Source organism: Micromys minutus (genome assembly GCF_963924665.1).
Source record: "Micromys minutus genome assembly, chromosome: 23".
In the NCBI taxonomy this organism is placed as follows: domain Eukaryota; kingdom Metazoa; phylum Chordata; class Mammalia; order Rodentia; family Muridae; genus Micromys; species Micromys minutus.
The window spans coordinates 42,207,284-42,229,555 of NC_137958.1; the positions used below are offsets into that span (position 1 = coordinate 42,207,284).

The window sequence follows — 22,272 nt, forward strand, 5'->3', positions numbered from 1 at the left end:
CAGGGAGGGGGCCATGTGAGGTCTAGTGCACAAGCACTGTACAGGAAAGAAGACTGGGCTGCAAACGTGTGGGTGTGGCCCGGGAGAGAGAGTGCTTTCTTTCAGACTGGTCTCCTCTTTAGGGAATCAACACACAGCTGTGTTGTATGGTTTTCACACTAGCACACTGCAAGCGAGCCTGGGAAGAGTGTTGAGCTATCCCCACGTCAGTCCGTGCTCCATTGCAGCCCACAGCATGCTATTGGTGCAGAAGAAAACCAAAACCAATCTTAGCATGCTTGCTTGGTTTTCTTTGCAAACCCGTTGGTGCCAACAAGTTGCCAGACATAAGTACTTATGTCATTGTTTAAGTAGGAGACACTCTTCCATAAGCTTACGGACTGAATGCTTGGTTCCTAGTAAACTTAAGAAGTAGGTGAGCAGGGTGGGTCTTTGGAGTTTTTTGTCTATCCTTCCTGTTAACAAAGGAAGTAAATCGCTCTCCTCAACCACATTCTCCCTCAGGGTGATGCTCTGCTTAAGTACATGAGTCAAATTATCTTGAACTTAAACCCCCTGAAACCATGAGACAAATATTTCCTCCCCTACATTGTTCTGGTTAGGGATTGGTCAGGGTCACATAAAAGAGAACCAATACGGCCCAGCTCATTGGGTCCTGGATAGTGAGAATCCTGTGCTGAGACTTAACTGTGAAATGACAGTAAAGACACCATAACAGAACATCATGGGGCTTAATTATTGTCCTAGTAAGGTGCATTAGTTACTCTTCTGATTGCTGTGATGAATCCCAAGTAATAGAGGGGAGGAAGGATTCCTACGGCTCAGAGTTGAAGGGATGCAGAGTTAGGCAGGAAAGGCTGCTGTCGTCAGGAAGACGAGAGTGATGGATGGTGAACGTGCACTGTTCTTTCCTTTCCTATGGTACTCGGGCCAGGTCTTCTGTCTATGGGATGGGAGTCATCTACCTCTTACATGTGTCTCTTCTCCTCAGTTAAATCTTTCAGACACAACAGAGCTGTGCTGCTATGTTGATGCTGAGAAGATTATATGTTGGCGATTGGCCTTATATGATAATTTGGTCTAAAATGCAGTAGATTGCATATGTTATTTAGTGGTGCACCACTGTCTAGCATGGGGAAGGGCCTGGGCTCCCTCCCTGGCATAACAAAAGGAGAGGAAGCATGCTAAAAAGTAATAAACACAATACCTAGCAATAATATAGAATGAAATTTGGAATCCCACTGTTTTTTGACGAATTATCTCTGATAACAAGGCAAATGAAAAAGGAGATGAAGTGGTAGTGTTTGTTTATTTTTATGTGCACTGGTGTGTTACTTGTCTGTATATCTGTAAGGGTGTAGGACCCTGAAGTTATGGACACTGGTGAGCTTCCATGTGGGTACTAAAACTTGAAACCTGGTCCTCTGGAAAATCAGTCAGTGCCCTTAACTGATGAGCCATCCCTCCAGCTCTATGGAATATTAATTTAAATTCTGTCCTTTGATCTGTTTCACAAGGTCAAGCAGAATGGCTACATAAGTTACTAAAAATTCTAACATATTTGGAGAGTCTAGGCTGAGTCAGTGCCTGGAGGTAGGAGGAGGGGTTAAGCACGTGGAAGGTCACTTGGGCTTACTGTAGTCACAGAAATTCAAGGTCTGCGTATGCAAATCATAAAACATGCTTATGGAGACGGAAGGAATAATGTTCCCAACACTCTGACAGGCAAGCATCATTCTAGGGTATCTTGGAACCTTCTTGGTCTAAAGCACCCAAGGTCCCTACATACAGTCCTCTAACAAAAACTCTAATTTAAATATGTAACCTGAACAAACGTTATTTTTTTAAATCAAAGTGAGCCATTCATACACTACTAAAGCATTTTCTCGAAGATATGCTAGTCTCTCTAGATGCTAAAGGGAGAGGGAGACAGGCTGCCTCCAGACAGGACTGTGTGTGGGGGGGGGGATACAATTCTTATGTGGAAAAGTTAGAAGGAATAGTAGCCCCTTTGAAAATATTTGTGAGAATAAAGAAGGGGTGTAGAAAGTAAAGACAGACAAAAGCTACATCTTAGAGCACTGGACATCATGCCTGGCTGCACATGAGAATCCAGGGTCCTGTCTGTACCTTTGTCTAATTACAGCAGAACTTTTAGAGGGCAGAGTTCAGGAAGTGGAGATTTAAGAAAACCTTGAAGTGGCTGTCATTACATTATGCCACAAGAGATGGAGATTACTCTGAAGTTACGTCATTTAGGTAATAGAAAAACATTTACAGTATTTGTCATTTATATGGATGATTTACGTGTTTTGCTGTTTGGGTTAGGTAATAGTTACAGTCCTTCACTGTCACGGTACACGGGGCGGGAGGAGCAGGTTCTTGATGGAGTATGCCTTCTGGCCATGAAGGAGAAAGTAATTTCAGTTAATTGGGAGTGCTCTCACCTCAGAAGGGAGTTATTTCCTGATAAGAGGAGAAACTGGGCGTGGAACCAAGAAATGCAGGCTTAGTTGTAAACAAGATAGAGAAAGGACTCTGCCAGCTTCCAGACAGCTGGGGCATTGTGCCCTCTGCTGGCAGCTCCTGAGAAAAGCATCTTTTATATGGGACGTGTCCCCCAGGTGCCTTCACTATAAAACAAAGAAACCAGGATGCAGCTATCCTAAGACCCCATAGCACATGGTTCTTAAAAGGCCAGGCAGGAGAACGGACCAGACCGTAAGCTCCCTTCTAAAACAAAGCTTTGTGTCTGGCTGTAGCTTGCATCACTTCCAGCACTATATCCATAGAGACAATGGCTTATAACACAAGAATAAGGTTTCTCTATCAGACATTAAAAAAAAGACAACATTGTCTAACACTATTTATTTTTAATGTGGGAGTTTGATCTGTGGTAAGACAGGGGAATGCTCCACCACTGAGCCATTCCTACATCGAACAGACAAAATATGTTCATACAAAAAAAAAATGACTTGATACTTGGGGGGGGGGGGATTGTTTATTATTGCTCATTAGTCCATTTCTTGAGATGACCTGGGCCCATTCCTCTACCCTATCCAATGAGTTCTAGGGGACCAACCAAAGCTCAGAGAAGTTCTCACACATGGGCAGTAAATTAAGGATTTAAAGATGGCAGAGAGACAAACTGAAAATCATTTCAAACCAAATGCTCAGTCAGAACACAAGGACTGTGTTCTCTTGGAAGGCAGAGAGGTCTTTATAGCATGCTACGTATTTTATTATAATGTATTATTTATTAGGGCCTTCAGCCCACTTCCTTCCAATACAAACATCACTAACCAGAACTAATGAACCACAGCAGTAGAAGCTGTGAATACAGGACCGTAGGAAAACCAGCTAAAAATGAGTCACTTAATAGTCACACCAGGCCCACTTAAAAACCCGCCCCACCTGTCCTTGTACACACTGGTCTTTGTAAGCCATTGTGGGGGTAGATGTGAACAGGAAGGGGATGGAAACTCAGAGTTCATTGAACATAGGCCATGTATTGCTAAGTGCTTCTAGGTCCTGTGCATCCTCCCAAAGCAATGGATGGGCAGGATTTCATCCAATGTTCCTGTTCACCAAGTTGTTCTGTCCCTTATGTGGGCTAACACAATCCACATAGAGCTTAGCTCTTCTGTTCGCCTCTGACTTTGTTTCTCAAAGACTGTCTCTCACTAAAACTCAAAGGAAATGAGAATTTGTGTCTTAAGATATTTATGTTACCATTCTTCCTTTGCTACATTTAACTCAAGAGTCACCACATGCAAGAAATAAAATGAAAACAAAGATTTGTAAGGTAAACATAAAAATCTTGGAATATAATATCAAATGGTAAGAAAAAGCTCAGCATGTTACTAACATCTTAATTGACTCATGGATACTCCCCCCCCCCCCACCCTCGTTTCTCAGTGTAAATTACAGAGTTGAGTTGAAAAGTCGGTTCTATAACAAACCTCTTTTCTCTCATTTGGGAAAGAAAGGCATTTACCTTCTGTGGCACTGGCATTCTCAGGTTGACAGGTGCTGAAGTCACAGGGTTGGTCCTTGAACTATCAAACTTCCTTAAGTCATCCCTGGAATCAGCAATCTGGAAAAGACAGCCCAACTGAGTCCAGCCTCTGCTGTTACACCGCAGTTCACCTGAAGCGCAGCCAAACACCACAGAGGAGCAGACACCTACTTCCCTGTCCTTGGAAACCTCTAGAGGAGATGTCTCCAGACTCTGTCCTGCTCAAAGAATATACTTTTTTAGACCAAAGATGAAGAATCTATTAAAAAGGTATCTCTCATGAAAAGCAGAAGAGAGAGAAAAAAAAAGAATCTATTTGGCAAGTCAGGACAATTTATCATGTGAGTCATTATTTCTTTCTTTCTTTCTTTTTTTTTTTTTTTTTTTTTTTTTTTTTTTTTTTTTTGCTGTAGATAAGGATTTTAGTTCATTGCCAGCAAGGTCAAATAAGGCAGTCACTTTTCCTGGAGAGTTTCAGCGCTCATCTGAAATAGTTGAGTTTGTCACTGGATCTCCAGCACATTGTGAGTGTTTTGCTGCCTTCCAAGTAAAGTGTTTATGGAGGAGGCTTGGTCAAGTGTAGCAGGTTCGACTTGATGCTCTTAATGTTTCCTGAGATTTCCGGTCACTGGTATCTAAGGTCTGGTTTTCAGGTTTCACAGCTTAAAGACTGTGACAACACATATTATACAGGACCCCTCTTTTCCTTCTCTGTAAAGAAAGTTGGTGCGGTTCTGTCTGTAACCTGGATCTGCTATGAAACTTGTATCTTACTGATAGCTTAGGTACCAAGATTGGCGATGAAAGTCAAACTTTTGTCTTTGTATAAAGCTACTTATGGAGATAGACTCTGAGATCAAGGGTAGCCTAAGCTACCACAGCACATAGCAGAGAGAGTCTGTATCAGAACATGAGGATGGGGATGCAGTTCAGGGGTAGAACACGTGTCTAGCATGCAAACCCTGGGCTTTATCACACACACATTTTGTCCAATCAAAAGACTGCTCAAATAATGTGCTGGCTTGATTTGTGCTGATACAATTAATACACAATTTTAAGCTCTGGTGTTTCAGAGGAGAACAACAAAGCCCCTACTATCTAATGGCCTGGGATAATCATTTTACTTGAAATGAATTTTCTGAGTAAAGCCAAGGATGATTTGATTTATAGCATCAACAATGATACATTATGAGGCATTTCATTTAGGGGATGCATTTTAGGATGTGGTTCCCAGCATCCTGTTGTAAAGACAAGCCTCTATTGGACAGAGCCAGTGACCCTGCACCCGGGGAATGCTTACCTTGCTTATATCAGACTCAGATTTGCTGGAGCACATACTCTGGAGTTCTTTGACCAGATCTGCTTCATCATCAGAACCAAGAGAGAATCTGTGGTCCAAAGTCAATGTCACAGATAGCTCAGTCTCTAAGGACCTAATTAATTCAAAGACCAGAGGGGAGTTTTTCAAAAATGGGAACAAACCAGTTTTACCAATAGAGAATTGTAGATACCCTACCTTCTGAACTTTGAGATAAAGAGAGCGTCCAATATTCTCCCAAGTACTCCATAAAGGCCATCCAGTGCGACCAAGAGACAAATACTAACTGGTTTTCTCAAGGTCATTAACTGCTAGCCAAGAAACTCTTGTAAGAAAACTGTTGTTTTTCCACAGAGAAAGCTATGTTGGTATACACTATTTTAATTTCCTTTCTTTCTCCCTTTTCTCTATCACATAGATCTAACAAAGTGAAGTTAAAACCCATAAAGGTTCACCAACATGTCTGCCCAAATGCTGAATAAGGATCATAGCAATGAACATGCCAATGTGGACAGGGAAGAGCCCACAAGGCCTCAGTCCTACACAAAGAACCACAGGCATGCAATAAAATCTGAACAAGGGACAAATAGTTTTCTCCATGGAAGAGCACTACCAATGTAAAGCACACATAAAATACATACACACATCAGTACATACGAAAACATTCTACAGGCTGAGCAGGGTATAGTTAGGAACCCCAAAGAGAGAGCGGGAGGGTTGAGAGCAGTGGTTCTTAACCTCCCTCATCAGATTCCTCATGCTGTGGGTGATCCACAATTATGAAACTATTTTTCTGCTACTTCACAATTGTATCCTTTTACTGTTATTAATCATCATGTGGATATCTGATATGCAACTCCAAAGAAGTTGACACTGCGACCCATGGGTTGAAAACCACTGGTTTAGAAGGAGATAAGGGAGAAATTGTATTTGTATCAAGGATTATAAAAAGTTTAAAGTAATATGCAGGGACTTGGGGGGCTGGGATGGGGAGAGGGGTGTATGTCAGTGTAATACACTGGAACAAAACTTTATTTTAAACTGGAACAGGCTAGCCTGATTGTTTTTCCCTTTAGCAGTCCAGGCTCTGAGTTCTCTCAATTGAAAAAGAAACTTTTAGAACGACTTAAGAGAAAAACTTACTCAAGCTTTGGTATGTAATGGTCTTAGTGGGGAGTCACATAAAAATACAATCTCATTTACCTGTCTCTGTAATACTCTGAACAGGGAACACACTGTACATTTTATTTGCAAACCATCAAAATATTTCCATCCTATAATTAACTAAATCTTTCTTTATAGTCCACAATATCTGTAGCTGAAAGAATCACCAGGACCATAAGGGGAATATGACTAAAACGATCCCCATAAACACAGTACCTTATAGGTAACGCTGTGTCTGCAATCTCACAATAAAAACCTTATCCATTGATTGTCCAAATCAGTGCTTTTCAACCTTCCTACTGCTGTGACACTTGAATACCGTTCCTCCTGTTGTAGTGACTTCAACCACAAAAGTATTTTCATTGTTACTTCACAGTTATCCTTTTGTAACTTATAATTCATAAGTATCTGATATAAAGGCTGATCTTAGCTGACCCCATGAAGGGGTCGGGACCCACAGGTTGAGAACCGCCCATCTAAGTGTTCACAAATGTGAGCCTTCTTACAGATTTGTTAAATGATAAAGCTTGATTAAAAAACATGAGACCTAGTTTTCCAGCACTATCCAACAAATTAGAAGCAAAATGGGTTTATATAATGCTTATGGAACATAACAAGATTTCATTTAAAGTTTTTTATTAATGTGTTGTCTTCAGTTAGTGATAATTTGTACTCCAAAAATCATATTAATGCTACAATGACTGCACAAAACAACGTTAGCACTCTACTAAATACTTAATTAAGTTGGTTAACACTTGAAACTTACTGTTGCTTTGACAGAGAGGCGTTCCTGTTCATATTCAGATGTGGTATAGTCTTATTTCTCATACCTGTTGAAAACAGCCATTGTCAACAGACTGGATTATTACTCCTGTGCATTCTTAATTGTTTTTTAAAGCGAGATTCTAGGCTCTGAAGCACTGGGCCTGGACTAGCATCCACCTTGTGTGGAAATATTCTCTCAACAGTGGCTATGGTATAGTTTCCGACACTGGGGAATAAATTATTTACTTGTGGACAATAAAATTAAAACAACCTGAGACTCAATTTAGGAACCCTGCATTTTGTTTTTATCAATGGCTTCTTCTTTGCTCAGTAGTTGAACTATTGATCTGTTTAGGTCTTTATTCTCAAAGTACCAGAAGAGGAGCTAATATTTGCCATTTCATTAGTGCACTCCAAAACCATGTGCAGATTTGATGTGTTACCTGTTAATCTGCTGCTGCATGTGGTGCCGGCAATGTCCTTATGAAAATTTAATGCTTTAGTAAGTATTATTATTCAGAAATTAGGAATGATATACAAAGAGCCATAAACATCAAACCAAAGTTATCCAGTTTGCAAATTATGGACCACTTAAGAGAACAGAAAGTGTCAGACTCTGTATTCTTGCCTAACAACATTTATTTGTATCAGGTATATAGTGGGCATACACTTGTCCTGATGCAATGCATTTCCTATTAGACTATAGTCAGAAACGTATATGGAACAATGCTAAGTCTTTTTAGATTCAAGATATATTTCTATTACTTCCAATTTTATAAAACACTAAAACCCTTAGGTATTTCTGAGTAAAGTCTGAAATTATGTGAATGTTGCTGACCCAAATGTTCTATAAAGAATGATTTTAGGCAGGGATGCAACGTAGTGGTATAGTTTTTGCTTAGAGTGCTCCGAGCCCTTGGTTTGAATGCCAAAGCCACAAGGGAAACGGGTTTTTAGAAAGTAAGCTGAATTTAAATTAACATCATTAATGGCATGTCCCGAAGACTGCTGCACTAGTTAGTCTTGCTCTGTGATTGGTGGCACTTACAATAGGCATTGTCCTGATCCCTGCATAAGTGCCACCATGGGCCCACTGGTGCGTGGAAGTCCGGGAGCCAACACAGTGGTCGTCTTGTTAGGTTTAGAGAGAAATGAGTGGTCAGCACTACATCTCATGAACTTCCACAGTGATCTCATAGGGTCTGTTACTTCCATTTCAGTCTCCAACCAAACATTTGTGTCCCAAACCAAAATCAAATGAAGCACTGTAATTATTCAATCTAATCATCTGAGAGAATTATTGTTATAAAGTTAAAATAACCCAAGGACTTAAAAATAACATACACTTTGCAAAATTTGTTTCTCGATTTTGGACTCTTATATACACCAGTCAGCATAAACTAAAAAGACCTGAAAACAGTGTAAGCCAAAAGACCATTTTACCAATCTTTCACAGAGTGTTTATATTTTGCAGTATATTATATTTGAGACTACAAATAGCCCTAAGTCAATGAGATTCTATGATTTATATCTTAACTTTTTTTCTGAGGCAGGGTCTTACTACATAGTCCTGACTAGATGACCAGGGGACTCAGTGTCACAGAGCTACTTGCCTGTCTCTGCCTTCACAGGTTAGAATTAAAGCCGTGCACTGCTGTGCCTTCCTTAACATCCCAACTGCAGAGCTGAGTTTTCCATGTTGCTGTTTCCTATACTGTTGCTTCCTTCCTCCCTCTAGTGATTCTGGTTGTCATAGTACAGCATATGGTGACAATGCTTGTGGAACAGGTAATTATTTAGTTCAAGCTAGTCATTTCTTTTAAAGTCCATGAGGACTTTCTGACTGCTTTTCCTGCTCCTTAAATTGCACCTGACCCTGAACACACCACACAGGAAATCAATACTTAAACCAATTAATGCATCAACAGCCTACATTTGTATCAAATATACCTACTCATGTACGCTTTTAAGCTAAGTTCCACTTGAGGAATGATGTCTATGTAAAAAGAGCGGAATATCAAAAAGAAGACAGATTTAATTGTGGAGACCAAGAAAACAAATTCGTCATCTTCAACTTGTTATCTTTTAGGTAGAAGGCTGCCAGCTATGTGTTGGAAAACTATTACATGGTTCATCCCAGGAAGGTGTAAACCGAGCATCTCAGAGGGGCTTGAAAAAAATGCAGTTTTAATAACAAAAGCCCGCTTTCACTCAGAACCGGTATCCTGCAGACAGCACATCCTTACCTTCATGCTTCAGGTCTGGCTTGTTCCACGTGGGTGAGGAGAAGTACCCAGGCTTCTTGCGAGGACTGGTGTTCACCTTTCTCCAAGCTCCACTCTCTCCTTTCTTCTTGCTATAACTTGAAACTATAGACAGGGGGAATGTCCCTCCTTTGAAGTCTGCTATCTGCTGGTCCAGCTCTGAAACAACACAACACACAGTTTCATTGAGTGAGCTGAAATACACTACCAAGTCTTAACTCATAGGTTTCTTAACAGTAACCAAGCTGGAGTTGGCTAGACCAGCACATGGAGGTCTAGAATTCAAATATGTGCCAGCAATTAAAAACAGAAAGAGTTCTGGTACAACGCTGTGAGCAGTTCATTTTTCTTTTAGTCACAAGGTGACAAAGACATACTTCATATAAACAAATCCCAAACAGTAAGAGAGAGAATGTAATTTTGCTCATTCGTGCACAGCCCCACATACCTGCCCTGGGAAGGGGACAGCCATGCAGAACGGCTTTATTAAGCAGAATGCTGAGAGCAGCCCTCACCACAGCCTGCTGTCCTTGGCTAGGGTGCTTTTTGGAAGCCGTCTGCCCCGCACCAGGTTGTTTGTTCATGGAGGCTCTTGACAGTATTGCTTCTTGAACTCTGGGAGCAATAACGGCATTCCACAGCTTAGACATCCACCTTACAAGAGAGGACAAAGGGGCAAGTCTCTTATAACTGAACGCAAGTTCATGAAAAGGGCAGACCTGAAAACTTGGACGAAATTTACCGGGCATGTTTCTCTGGGTTGGGGACATTTGAGGGTTATTTGTATAATAAATAAAAGTATCCAATACCAAAGCAGTTTGTATTTGTCTCAAGAACAAAGTATTTCGAATGATCCTGATGATTTACAGGCCTGTCTTAATCCTTAAGACTCTACAGAAAGAAGGGATGTATGATAAAGATGCAGAAAAGAAGGCACATTAAAAGGCACCTATTCAAAAGCCATTTCTATAAAACCTGTGTGGAAATGTTTTACATTTGTTTGACACACATGTATTTTACCATATGAGTGGAGATGTATCACTGACAAATTAAATGTCTGCCTCAAAGTAGGAACTCCTCACTACATACGTACACCCACATGGCTCTGCCCTGCAGAGAACTGGGCTATTCATCTGTGGTTTCACGCGTATCTCTTATATTTTAGCTGTAAGCCATGGGCACTGTGACTGACTTTGGAGTAATCAGTGCTAATTACGGTACCAGTGTTTTTGCTGCTTTAACAGTTCAGAGTACCAGAGAACCTGCCTAGTGTGTATGAAGGAAGACTTAGATACCCAGTTTCACAAAATGAACAAAACTCAAAACCAGGTAATACAATTCAAGGATATAGAAACAAAACCATGTCTCTGAGGACAGAAAGTTTTCCAAAGCTATTGGATACTGGTATATAATTACAAGCATTCCTAAAAGTTATTAAAGCACTGCTTTGATGTGGTTATCCATTAATGCTCAGTTACAGATAATTCAAGAAAAATAATAAAGCAGTAGTGTACACAGACAACTCTGGCACTCTAGGCCAACATTTTCTTCCTAGACTCTGGGCCTAGAACACACTAGGCAAACACCCTACCTGCACGGCACCCTGAACTCCCAAGATTTTAGTATTCAAAAGTATAGCTACCTGCAAGAGAGTGCTGAGTGTATAAAGATGGGTTCGATCGGGGAAGAAAAAAAGCGACAATTTGAGGCATTTTGACACATCTCATCCTTCATTCTGTGCTCTCTCCTGAGACTTGAAAACAGAGATAGTGCTTCTTGCAGAGCAAAGGAGATTGTAGTGTTTTCTATCCAGAAACAAAGGAATGGACAAACTGTCCAGCATTTCTCTTTGGAGGGGACCTTCAGAGCTATAATGCAAACCCAGCATTACCCCAGTCACTATCACTCAGAGGACCTGAGGGAAATCTATGTAAACCGAGTCCTCATGCTGGCTGTGGGTGACAGCATCAGGCCGTTCACCTGATATCCTAACCACACTAAGCTGTTATAGCGTCAGATTGCTAATAAGACAAGATCCCCATGCCTACACAGCTCCTGTGCAAAGACTGCACTCCCCATGGGAAAGGCTGAAAATTGGCTCTTAAGAACCCTGAGGCTCTGGATATCAAAACAGAACAACAACAAACCCAACCTGGCTGCTCTGAGTTGTGATGATGAAATAATCATCACTTACATAAATGTGGAATTCTGTTTATCAGGGTAATGTGTCCATTTAATATCCCCCCCTTTCCCCCAACTAACTCATCATATTGGTGGCTTTTCTTACAACACAGAAGACGATTCCCATCTTCTGCTTTCCAAAAAAGACATCTGCTCAGGATGCTACCTGGCTGAGCTGAATGGTGATCCTCTTTTCTGTCTCCTCCTGGTTTTTTAATTCATACTTCTTTCGTATATACACAGCTCTTGTATGTTGCTTCAAAGGCAGACACAGTCAGTGCTCATAAAGAAGAAAGTTTAACTCCTTTAAATGCTGGGTTTTTTTTTTTTAGTTTCAGGGATGGTATGTATAACATATTTGAAGTTTCTTAAGAGGCACCTTGCCAGTGGAGGATTTCAGTAAGGTGCATGTTTGTGAGTTGGCATGTGTTCACAGAGAACAGCTGCTACTGATTTAGCAGAAATACCTTTACTTAGGAAGTCATGTAGCAGACACACCATGGTCACTCTATGACAGAACTGTCATTCTGTGCTAATGACAGGAGTTGGCAAAAGCTGTATTGTGACCAATCAAAGTCTCAAACATACTAAATCACCATGTGCCCTGTTTTTCTCCTGTTACTGTGGTAAATACCATGACCAAAGCAGCTTAGTTGAGTACAGGGTTTATTTCATCTTCCAGGCCATAGCATCAGTGATGTCAGGACTGGAAACTGACAGAGGCACTGTAGAGAAATCAGGAACTGTAGAGCAATACTTGCTTACCCACTAGCTCACGCTTAGCTACCCTCCTTCATAAGACTTACCGTATTTTTATGCATGTGAGTATTCTGCTCACATATGTAGCTGTGTAATGTGTGTATGGTGCCCAAGGAGGCCACAAGTTGTTGGATCCCTGTCAACCAGAGTTATAGATTGTTGTGAGCTGCCATGTGGGTGCTGAGAATCAAACCCAGGTCTGGAAGAACAGAAGGGGCTCTTAACTGATGAACTATCTCTCCAGCCCTCTTAGATAGTTTCCTTATACAGTTCAAGACCACTTGCCTAGGGATGATAACACCCATAGTGGGCTGGGGAATCCTGTATGAATTAAGTGTAAAGGTAATCCCTCAGAGGCTCACTTACTCTAGGCAATTATTCTGGCTAGGATTTTTTCTCAAGTTGACAATTAAAGCTGACGAGAATACTACAACTGTTTTTAGTACGTAAATAAAAATTGGCACTTACTTCACTGTCGCTTGAGCATGTCCGGGGACTACTGGACAAGACAGGAAATACTTCGGTCCAAGAAGTGCTTCCGGTGTACCCAAGCGGGCCAGACAGGAGTTGAGCTGCCTCCAGACAGACAGAGCCCAGTCCACAATCTTACATACAGGATCGCAGGGTGCAGGCAGCTGACCTCTGAACTAGAGAGGGATGGAACACAGGGTTGTGGCTTAGAAAAACAATGTTTTTGTTTTGATTTAAAAATATAAAGCACAAAGCCCAAAATATAGCTCAGTTTGACTTTGCCTTTCCCGGAGGCAGATGTAGGAAGATTCTGAAAAAGCAAACTGGGTGCTGTGTGTAACTAACATGTTCAGACTAGGTGTGTTCACATGCCAGTGTCACAGGTATTCCCCAAGATCTCCCCGCTGGGTATTTTGACCCTATTTTACTTATCAGAAGAGTGAGACCCAAAGAGATGATGCCTTACTCAAGGTTACAAAGCTAAGAGATGGCAAAACCCAGGTTAGGGCTTATTTACTTTTTTTATGTTAAGGTACAGTTGAAAACTAATTCCTTTTATGATGTAGTGTGATGTTTTGAATACATTATAGTGTGAAATGACTATTACTTAGTCTAGGTGCCATCCCATATACAGGAAATACTTTTAACAGTGACTTCATTTATGATTTACTCTTAGCAATTTTCAAGTAACTAGATACATCTATTTTTAATAGAGAAAAAATGGTGCTCAGACACAATATGTACTAGGAAAAAAACTGGAGTATGTTGCACTTAAGAATATGTCGTTGAGCTAGTGAGAAAGCTCAGTGGTTAAGGGCAGTAGCCACTCTAACTGAAGACTTGTGTTTGATTCTCAGAACCCATACAATTCTAGTCTCGGGAGATCCATCTTTGGGCCTCTACAGGCACTGCATGCATTCTGTGCATTTATATACAAAGGCAAAACATCCATATGTATGAAAAAAGTCATAAGATGTTTTTAATGTTACTGATAATTACTATGCTACTTTTGCTACTAACGTTAAGCATTGTTGCTGACCTCTGCTCATACTGTTCTCCCTGTGATCAGCCCTGAATAAGCATGGAGAGGCCAGACTTAACTGTATAGAAGGGACCAGAGAGGCAGCTAGCAAGCAGAGGGATTCCTTAGCTGCTTCTGCAGGACCACATGCTACCAAGGCGGATGCAGACAGAGTCCCTATGGAAACATACTCTGCCCCAACTCCCTCAGGAACAATGGGGTTTTATTTTTTTTTTCATGATTATTCAATGGACTTCTTGCCAAGAGCCCCCTGTTATATAGCCTCAGCAAGAAACCTAATTTCCAATAGGAGAATGGAATTAGCCTACTCCTAAGAACTGGAGAAACAGGTGTGTGCCTATCTCTCCAAGTATAGATGTTGCTTGTAGAGAATGTCTCATGTGCAAAATGGCTGTTAGGGGGACAGTGATTATCATTTGCCAATACATTAAAGGCTGGAGTTTCCTTCAGGGGTCTTTCTGCTAAATTGGTCTTACAGTTATTGCATGATTTTATATCCTCAGTGCATATTCATTTAGCATAAGCACAGTTTTGTAGAGACACTTAGAAACTTAGATGTCATAATGTATTTATCTTTGTATGCCTTCTGTTTCTAAACATCACTTATTACTTCTAAAGAAAAGTAACATCAGGTTTCAATGTTTTACTTTTGGGCTAGGAATGGAACCCAAGCCTCTGCACACTAACCTGCTTTCACACTGAGGTACACCTCTGTGAACTTTGCAGTTCAGAGAGCTGAAGAACTTAACGTAAGAAAAGGTGTATCCTGAGAGTCAGCCGTTTTCTGTGGGCTGGAGGCATTAGGGAGGAAAGCAAGCCACACACCAAGGCACTTTAAATACCTCCCCATGTTGGGATTGCTAATACATTGTGCCATCTGTTAAATAAATTGTCTGGGCCAGGCTCATTAACCTGGGATCCTTCCAGACATATCATCTTTAAGTACAGATGCAAGCTTTATGTATTTATTCAAAAGAAGGAAGTGAGGCAGTGCTTAAGCCACAGTAGCGAGTGAGTGGCAAGTTTTTACTGAATGTGTGGGAAACCCCTGTTTAATGCATCTCAGAAATGTCTGGTAGAGCTCATTTCAACTAGTGTGTGTGTGTGTGTGTGTGTGTTTTCCTGGAGAATCAAACCTAGACCTCTTGTCTCCTAAGAGCTCAGTCACTGAACTATAGCCCTGAACATTTTTACTTTTATTATTTTGACACAAGGTCTAAGTACTCAGAATAGCCATGGATTTACTCTTTAGCCTAAGCTGGTCTTCAGCTCGTGATCCTGCTGCCTTGTCCTCTTGAGTAGCCAACATTGCTGGCCTGTATTTACAAGGCTGCCCATCCCATCCTATGAGGTCCTAATGACCACTTTCCACTTACAGCCTGTTGCACTGCTATGTTTTCCAAAGGGCCATGACTTTAAAAACACTGTATAAACTATGTCCTATGTCTGCAACAGAAACTAGCAACAGAAAGGCAGAAGCAGAAGCCATGTTTGGGGGCAGGGTGTGTTCTGTTTGGTTAGATGTACGGCATGAGTACATTACTCTTCCATGCTGACTGCATGAACCTAGACCAAACAGGGAAGCATGTAGAAGTGTAGGGTAAAGATAAATTTGGCCCAAATCCTGAAACATCATTTCTGGGAGAAATTAATATTTCCATGCAGATAGAGAACCTCACTAGGCATGGTAAGAAGCAGGTGCTCAAAATACAAACACATTTGGAACTAATGAAATGAAAATGATGACTACTTCACATCTGCGTGCACAATGACAACACATCTGGATCCGTGGCATGTCTGCCTTGGACCATGTTTTAATTTTTAAACAGTTTCCTTAACAGGGAGACCTCAGCTAACATGCTAATTTTACAAAATGCATAAGGTCCTAAGTATAAAAGATTTGCTCTCAAAATTTTAAGAGTGAAAATTTAACTCTGTCCTCTAATAGGAGCTTTTAAAAATTAGACTTGATAACATCAAGTTTCCTTTTGGTGGTACAGAGATTTCTCCAAAAGACAAAGACTGATGTACTATTAGGGAAAAAAAATTCTGTTGTTGGAAAGTCAAAAATAGTCATGAAGCTTGTATTTTTTAAGAAAGATGATCCATATGGTGTTGCTCTACTCTGTAATAATGGTATTAAAGTAGACATGAGGTGGTGGTGATTTACTCAGTCAAAATTCCAGCACCCATGAGTAGAGGTCCCACGGCTTTATCATTGGCAGAGGAGCCAGTATCTTTCATGGTTGACAGGGGAAGAAGTCACTGTACTTTGGGGGCATGGCTACCACCAGTAGGCTGTCATGCTCACATGGATGGCCCTACACCTGTAAACATATGGGCCACGCCCATTGTTTTCATTAACAATAAAAGAGAGGACTTGAAGTTGGGAGGAAGACATGACAGGAGATATTAGTGGAAGTTGTGGATGAATACAATCAAAATTCACTGCTTAAATGTGTAGTGTTTTAATAATAACTAAATATTATTTACAAGAAGATCAATGCAAATATTGGCAAGCTCTACGTGAAGGGATTGGTTGGCCAAGGAAAAGACAAAGGACACAGAGGTTAGCTGTAGTTCTGCCAAGGTGCTACCCTGTGCTGCCTGTCACTTTGACTCATGACTCCATTCTCCTCAAAAGACAAAAGAACTACATGTCTTTTGCTTTCTCTGATCTTCTTCTAGCAAGGATTCTGATAGCAGCATTATAATTAGAGAGAGCTAAATGGCAATTTCTCTCTAAAACTAATTATTTTTATTACATATTAGCAAGAAGCCTAGTATCTTGAAAGATACATTTCCTTACATATTTGAAAGATCTGGGAAACAACATTATTACTAAGCCCTAAACATGCCTCCAAGTGCCTACCAGGTTAGGCTTTCTGTGCCAGAGACTTAGGGTGTTTTGTAGCAAACACCTGTTCCACTGTGCGCTCACTCCAGGGAGTCTACTTTATTAGCGTGGAAGTCATTGGTAGGAAATGAAAGTCCTTGTTCTTGCTCCTACTCTGCGTGCCACATCCCACTCTCAAATGCTATAGACAAGAACAACAGGAGCTTCCTTCTCCTTGTATGTGAGCTGGCAGGGGATGTGTCGGTTTACAGAACTGAATCACTAGCATCACCTTTAGTGGTGATGTGTTAAGTATCACATTGCTAAAATTAATGGAAGCTATTAGTTACTTGAAACACTTCAGATTAACAATTTTTACTCCACTTTTATTTCTTTTTATCGAGGTTATATAATGACTTGGCTTTAGCCAAGAGAATATATCTATGACTAGCCATGTAGATTTCTCTGGGAATGTCAGATACTAATTCAAATCACTGGTGGCAGAAACTGCCCACTTGTTTCTTCCTATCTACATCTGCCACACTCCCTCATGCTTGCCTATCTGCCCAAGTTTGAAAAGTCCTTGACAGAGAATTTTGGTCTCATACAGGTGCTCCAGCCATGGTCTAGAACTAGAGGGTAAAGCATTACAGTCACTGAAACATTACAGAGAAACTTCTTAGGATTCCTGCAAGTCTCTAAAAAAGATGGCTGACACTGCATGCTACTTCGCCCTAGTTTCTGTGCGTATGTGTCAAGTATTGTCTGTAGTCTGGAAGGGACAGTCAAGATCCACCCAGGTGAGGAGGGCTGTTCTCTTATCAGTAGGTGTAGAATGTGCTGCTGTTGAAATGCTGCCAGTGTACAGGATTAACTGAGAAAATCAAATCGAGTCTTCCATAACAAATCTACTCTGAAGAACACTCAGATGTCAGTCTAGTCCCAGACTATTAAATAATATCTTATGCTTCATCAACATAGCTATATTTATGTATGGGATTCTATAAAACAAATATTTTTGTTCCTAAGAGAAGATGATTAAACCATTTCCCATCATAGTCTAAAAGCTGTCCATCAAAATGGCGTGAGTGGTTAAGTGATGTCTTCAGAGCTCCAAGGTGTTAGTGACTTTTGCTTAAGCGCAGTCTAACTTTCTATACAACTTTTGGAGCTTGATGAGGTTTCTTAAGAACCATTGATAACACCAGTAAAAACAGTTTCTTATACATGATATTATCCCCCAACTATTACAACTTCTACACACATTCTCTAACAGTGAAGCTTTAAGACCCATGCCATTGGTTTTGGTAGGGTGCAGCTGCTGTTGTGAGCTCCGCATCCATTGTTCCAGTCAACTCTGGATACCTGCGGAAGATCCTAGTCTGCAGTTACACAGGCAGTGGAACTCAAGCCCAGCTAAGACCACCTCTCTCCCACCTTCGAAGGTTGCAGCTTCTGCTTTTGTTACCTTGCTGACTACTTTCCTTCGCAAGAACCTCTGAAGAAGTCCTTGAATGGGCTCACAATCCCAGCGCAGCTGAACCCAGCGGAAGTGTTGCTGCACCAGCAGGTCAGAGCCCTGGAGACAGGCCTTGGCAATGGTCCCCACCAGAAAGCAGTTCTCATGGAAATAATAGCATTCAGATGTTCCGTTTCCTACAACAACCAAACCATAATCCAAGCTCAGCCATTTGTTTTGTGCAAATGCAAATCAAGAACATGAATTGCATAACTTGTACATTGAGGACAGAAAGATTAGAGTGATATCAAGACAGACAAGTATAATATAATAACTGAGCAACTTGGGACTCCTCTTGACTTGGGCTAGAGACACAGCCCTTTCTGAACAATGCATCTAGCAACCTAGAGCTTCCACTTGCAGTGAGCTTCATGTATACCTGTTTTAAACAATGGGGGTAACTTTCTCTCCTTAGCAACCCTCTAGGTAAGGCTCTTTTTCTATCCAAACCCATTTAGAAACACTACCCAAGAACCAGGAGCGATGCCATATTCAGCCTGGACTTGTGTTGAATACTTGCACAGTAAGGTAAAACTGTGTTAGGCTAACTTTTAGGGAGAATTCTCTACTTATCCTCTTATTCTTGTGCATATCTGGACCTGTTTTTAAAATCAGGTGCATTGTGGGAAAGGACATGTAGAATGAGGGAGAGCTTACATAACCTTTTCATTAAGGTAGAGAGTTATCTATGCTGCACCTCTTAGCAATCAAATTCTTACTTCTTTTAACTTCATTAAAAATAACAACAACCACCAAAACCCTTGAGCTCAGTTCATGTGGTCAATCATAGATTTTAAGAATGTGTCTTTCGATTTTAAATAGTTTCCTTGCTACTCTGTGATAATGTGGGCTTTTCTTCTACTCCTTAATAAGAAGCTAAGAACCTAGAAACAACGTGTTGCCCCCAACCACTGGTGCTGGTACCACATTGCACAGGCTGGCTGGTTAGCCTCTTCTCTCGCCTCTTTACCTTTTTGGAAAGTGCATGGGCTTTCAGTGCTGCGATTTTCCAAAGGTGCCAAAAAGTCCCCCAGTAACTCAGACAATGAAGACTTTTCCAAGTTTTCCAAGATGACGATTATTTTCTTCTTAACAGGGAACTGCTTCACTGGGATCAGACAAGCTGTGGTCAGAGACAACACTGGGGTTCATAACTTTGTAAAACCTACACAAACCAGCATAAAATGCCAAATGCAGAAGACAAAGTATTCCTAGATAATGCTGTGTGGTAGGCATGCTCTGAAAATGCTAAGGGTTGAGGGCAGCAGGTCCAGGAACTTCTATGGTGTCACTCACCACAGTTGAAGATGCCCACAACATGCCAATCCCTCTTACCTAGAAAATCCTGGGCAGAATCTACCCAACTTCCAGCAGCACAAGCTCAAGCAAAAATAAAAATAAAAGGAGTCCATTGCCACACTGAAAATGACAACTCTGAGAACATGGGAAGTTGTCACAAACAAGCCACCAAGGAATATTTAAAATATTATCCCATCTTACATAAATTTTGAAAAAATTAATAATATTTAACCTGTGGATTGAGAAACAGGTAACAAAACCATAAAAATACATTAAAAGCCAGAGGTAGGGCTCCACAGTATAAGGCTTGCCTGGTGAATATGAAGACATAGATTCATTCCTTTTTATTTCCAATAAATGGCTAAGAAGTTAATACAAAGGACAGAAGAAAGGTTTTATGAGCAAGAGGAAGTACATAGGTACATTCTGGAAGCTGAAGAGTCTAAAATTCCTGGCTTGTTCAGTGGCTCATTGGATAATTTAGTTAAATTAGTCTTTGATCTTTAATAGGTATTTTATGTATGTTTCATAATATAAAAGATTAAGGTATTTAAATCACACATGTATAAGATGTCCATAGCATTCATAGGCAAGGCTTCCAGAGATTAAGCCCATTCTGGCCCTAGGAAGTGATCAGATTAAGAGTTCAGAAACAGTGAGAGGGAGTCAAGTCCAGTGTGCTCATCCTTACGGCTCCTCCCAGTCAGCACGGGAGTGCATACTGACCCAAACTAAAAGATCTACGCTAATGGGAATTTTTTTGCTAACAGAGAACAAATAAGCCAGTGTACAAAGCGTGCACAACAGAATACGTGGCACCCACCAGGCATTCTATGCCTTTACTGTTTTAGTTAAACCATGAAAAAGGCAATTCCAATATGAAAATTAATAATAAATTAATGTACTGAACCCCGTCCTGTGGATCACTCTACTTGTCATGGATACTCATGAGAGAAACTTCTGTATTTTCTTCTCCCTATTACAGATGCCACAGGTTTTTCAGTCTCAGAAGAATCCTTGAACAATGTAAGGGAACCTCTTCTGCTAAACAGCTTTAAAAACTAGGCTCCAAAGAAGAGCCATCTCTCAATTTCCTTGTGCTCAGGGGTAGGCGTCAAGTTATTTTTTCATGTGATCTTCTGTTCAGCTGTCTGGTAACGATGGCAACAGCCTATACTTCTCAAGGTTCAAGCATTGTCTCAGAAATACAAGTATGTGTACAGCACCCGAGGGCCAGGAAGAATTTAAAGCAATACAGGCCTACATAGAGAGACCCTTTCTTAAATAAATAAATATATAATACATGCCCATAAACATATGTTTGTATATTATAGAAGCATAAGAATTAAAACTGTCTACTGCCATGCCTTCTCATGTTTGTCATTGCCTTATTCCTCACATATTTAGCATGCTGTGATTGTGATGGAGAGACACCAGACCCTATAGTCTGGTGTGATTGCTTTTCACACTTTATTGGGCATTGTTTTTTTTTTTTTTTTTTTTGCAGATCCATTTGAACTTTCATAAGTCTATATTGTTTGGATGGATTAATGATTTTACAGAATTTCAGATTTGACGTTTTAGTTTTAGGAAGCTAGATACAAAGTTTAAGGAGATGGTTGAGGTTGTTTTGCCAGAAAGATGTAATAAAATGCACTCCTCCCTTATAGAATAGTGAGGGCTGCCTAGGTGAGAAAAGAGGATTTCATGTGTTGCTAGGGGGCCCTTTTGACTACAAAGATCTTTTCTGAGGCCTTTCCTTTTTTGAGGCCTTCTATCATCAAAGGATCATTTTCTAGCTAAGTCTTTCTGCATGCAGAAAGCAGAGACACCCACAGACCCATGACCCCTTCCTGGGGATCACTGGGTATGCCTTGCTCTGCTCAGAAACCATGGAACCCATACCTATTCCACACCACCACTTTTTCTGTTCACACATTAACAGTCGTGGGTCCCTTCACAAGGATGAGAATGGTAGAGGGTGTTTTAGGCATCCAGAGAAATAAGCACAAATAACAAGCTAGACCACAATGTTCCTGATGTAACATTCTAAGAACTTTAGATTTAATTCTGGAGCCTTTAGAGTGTAAGACCAGGGAACACTTATGAGAGCTTTTGTCTCCTAGAATGATTCTCCAAGAATCACTGAGGAGGACTTGCTGAAGAAGCAAGAGGGGGAAATGAGGAGGGTTGATGAGGACTCAGAGCCACTTGAGCAAGAAGGGGGCAGCTGGAAAGCAGCAGGAGGAGGAAGAAGAAGGAAAAGGAGGGAGATGAGGAAGAAGGGGAGGAGGAGGTTGGAGGAGGAAGCAGATTTGGCAGAACAGGGAGAGGAAAGCAAACTTTGGACCCCAAAGTCCTCAGGCCTCTGTAGACAAGGGTGCAGTAGACAGACCTCACCATTTTGGTCATAGTTTTGCTATTAAAAACTGAGGGGAAGTGTTGATCCCTTTAAATCACTAAGACAAATCCAGAATATCCTGTATTCGGAGATGATGCAACCTTCCCTATTCTTTTTCTCTGAGTTTAGAGTGAAGATGGATCTCTCCTTATCAATTTACTCAAGTATACTGTTCAAATCTTCACCTTGGGTCTCGTGGCATGGCTCTTCAGCAGTACAAGGTGCTACAATGAAC

General features: G+C 40.9%; 1 protein-coding gene across 4 annotated transcripts in view; it reads right to left on the reverse strand.

Annotated features, from left to right (window-relative positions):
• The window catches only part of CTTNBP2 (cortactin binding protein 2), a gene marked incomplete at its 5' end in the record, with an annotated part of 137,984 nt that overhangs the window by 3,077 nt on the left and 112,635 nt on the right, over positions 1 to 22,272 (reverse strand). For all 4 annotated transcript variants that reach the window (XM_080936326.1, XM_080936325.1, XM_080936324.1 and 1 more), the window contains 8 exons: positions 3,998 to 4,096; positions 5,319 to 5,451; positions 7,267 to 7,330; positions 9,512 to 9,688; positions 9,978 to 10,183; positions 12,938 to 13,116; positions 18,287 to 18,474; positions 19,308 to 19,460. In XM_080936326.1, the coding sequence (XP_080792452.1) occupies positions 3,998 to 4,096; positions 5,319 to 5,451; positions 7,267 to 7,330; positions 9,512 to 9,688; positions 9,978 to 10,183; positions 12,938 to 13,116; positions 18,287 to 18,474; positions 19,308 to 19,460 (1,199 nt within the window). The remainder of the gene's footprint in view (positions 1 to 3,997; positions 4,097 to 5,318; positions 5,452 to 7,266; positions 7,331 to 9,511; positions 9,689 to 9,977; positions 10,184 to 12,937; positions 13,117 to 18,286; positions 18,475 to 19,307; positions 19,461 to 22,272) is intronic.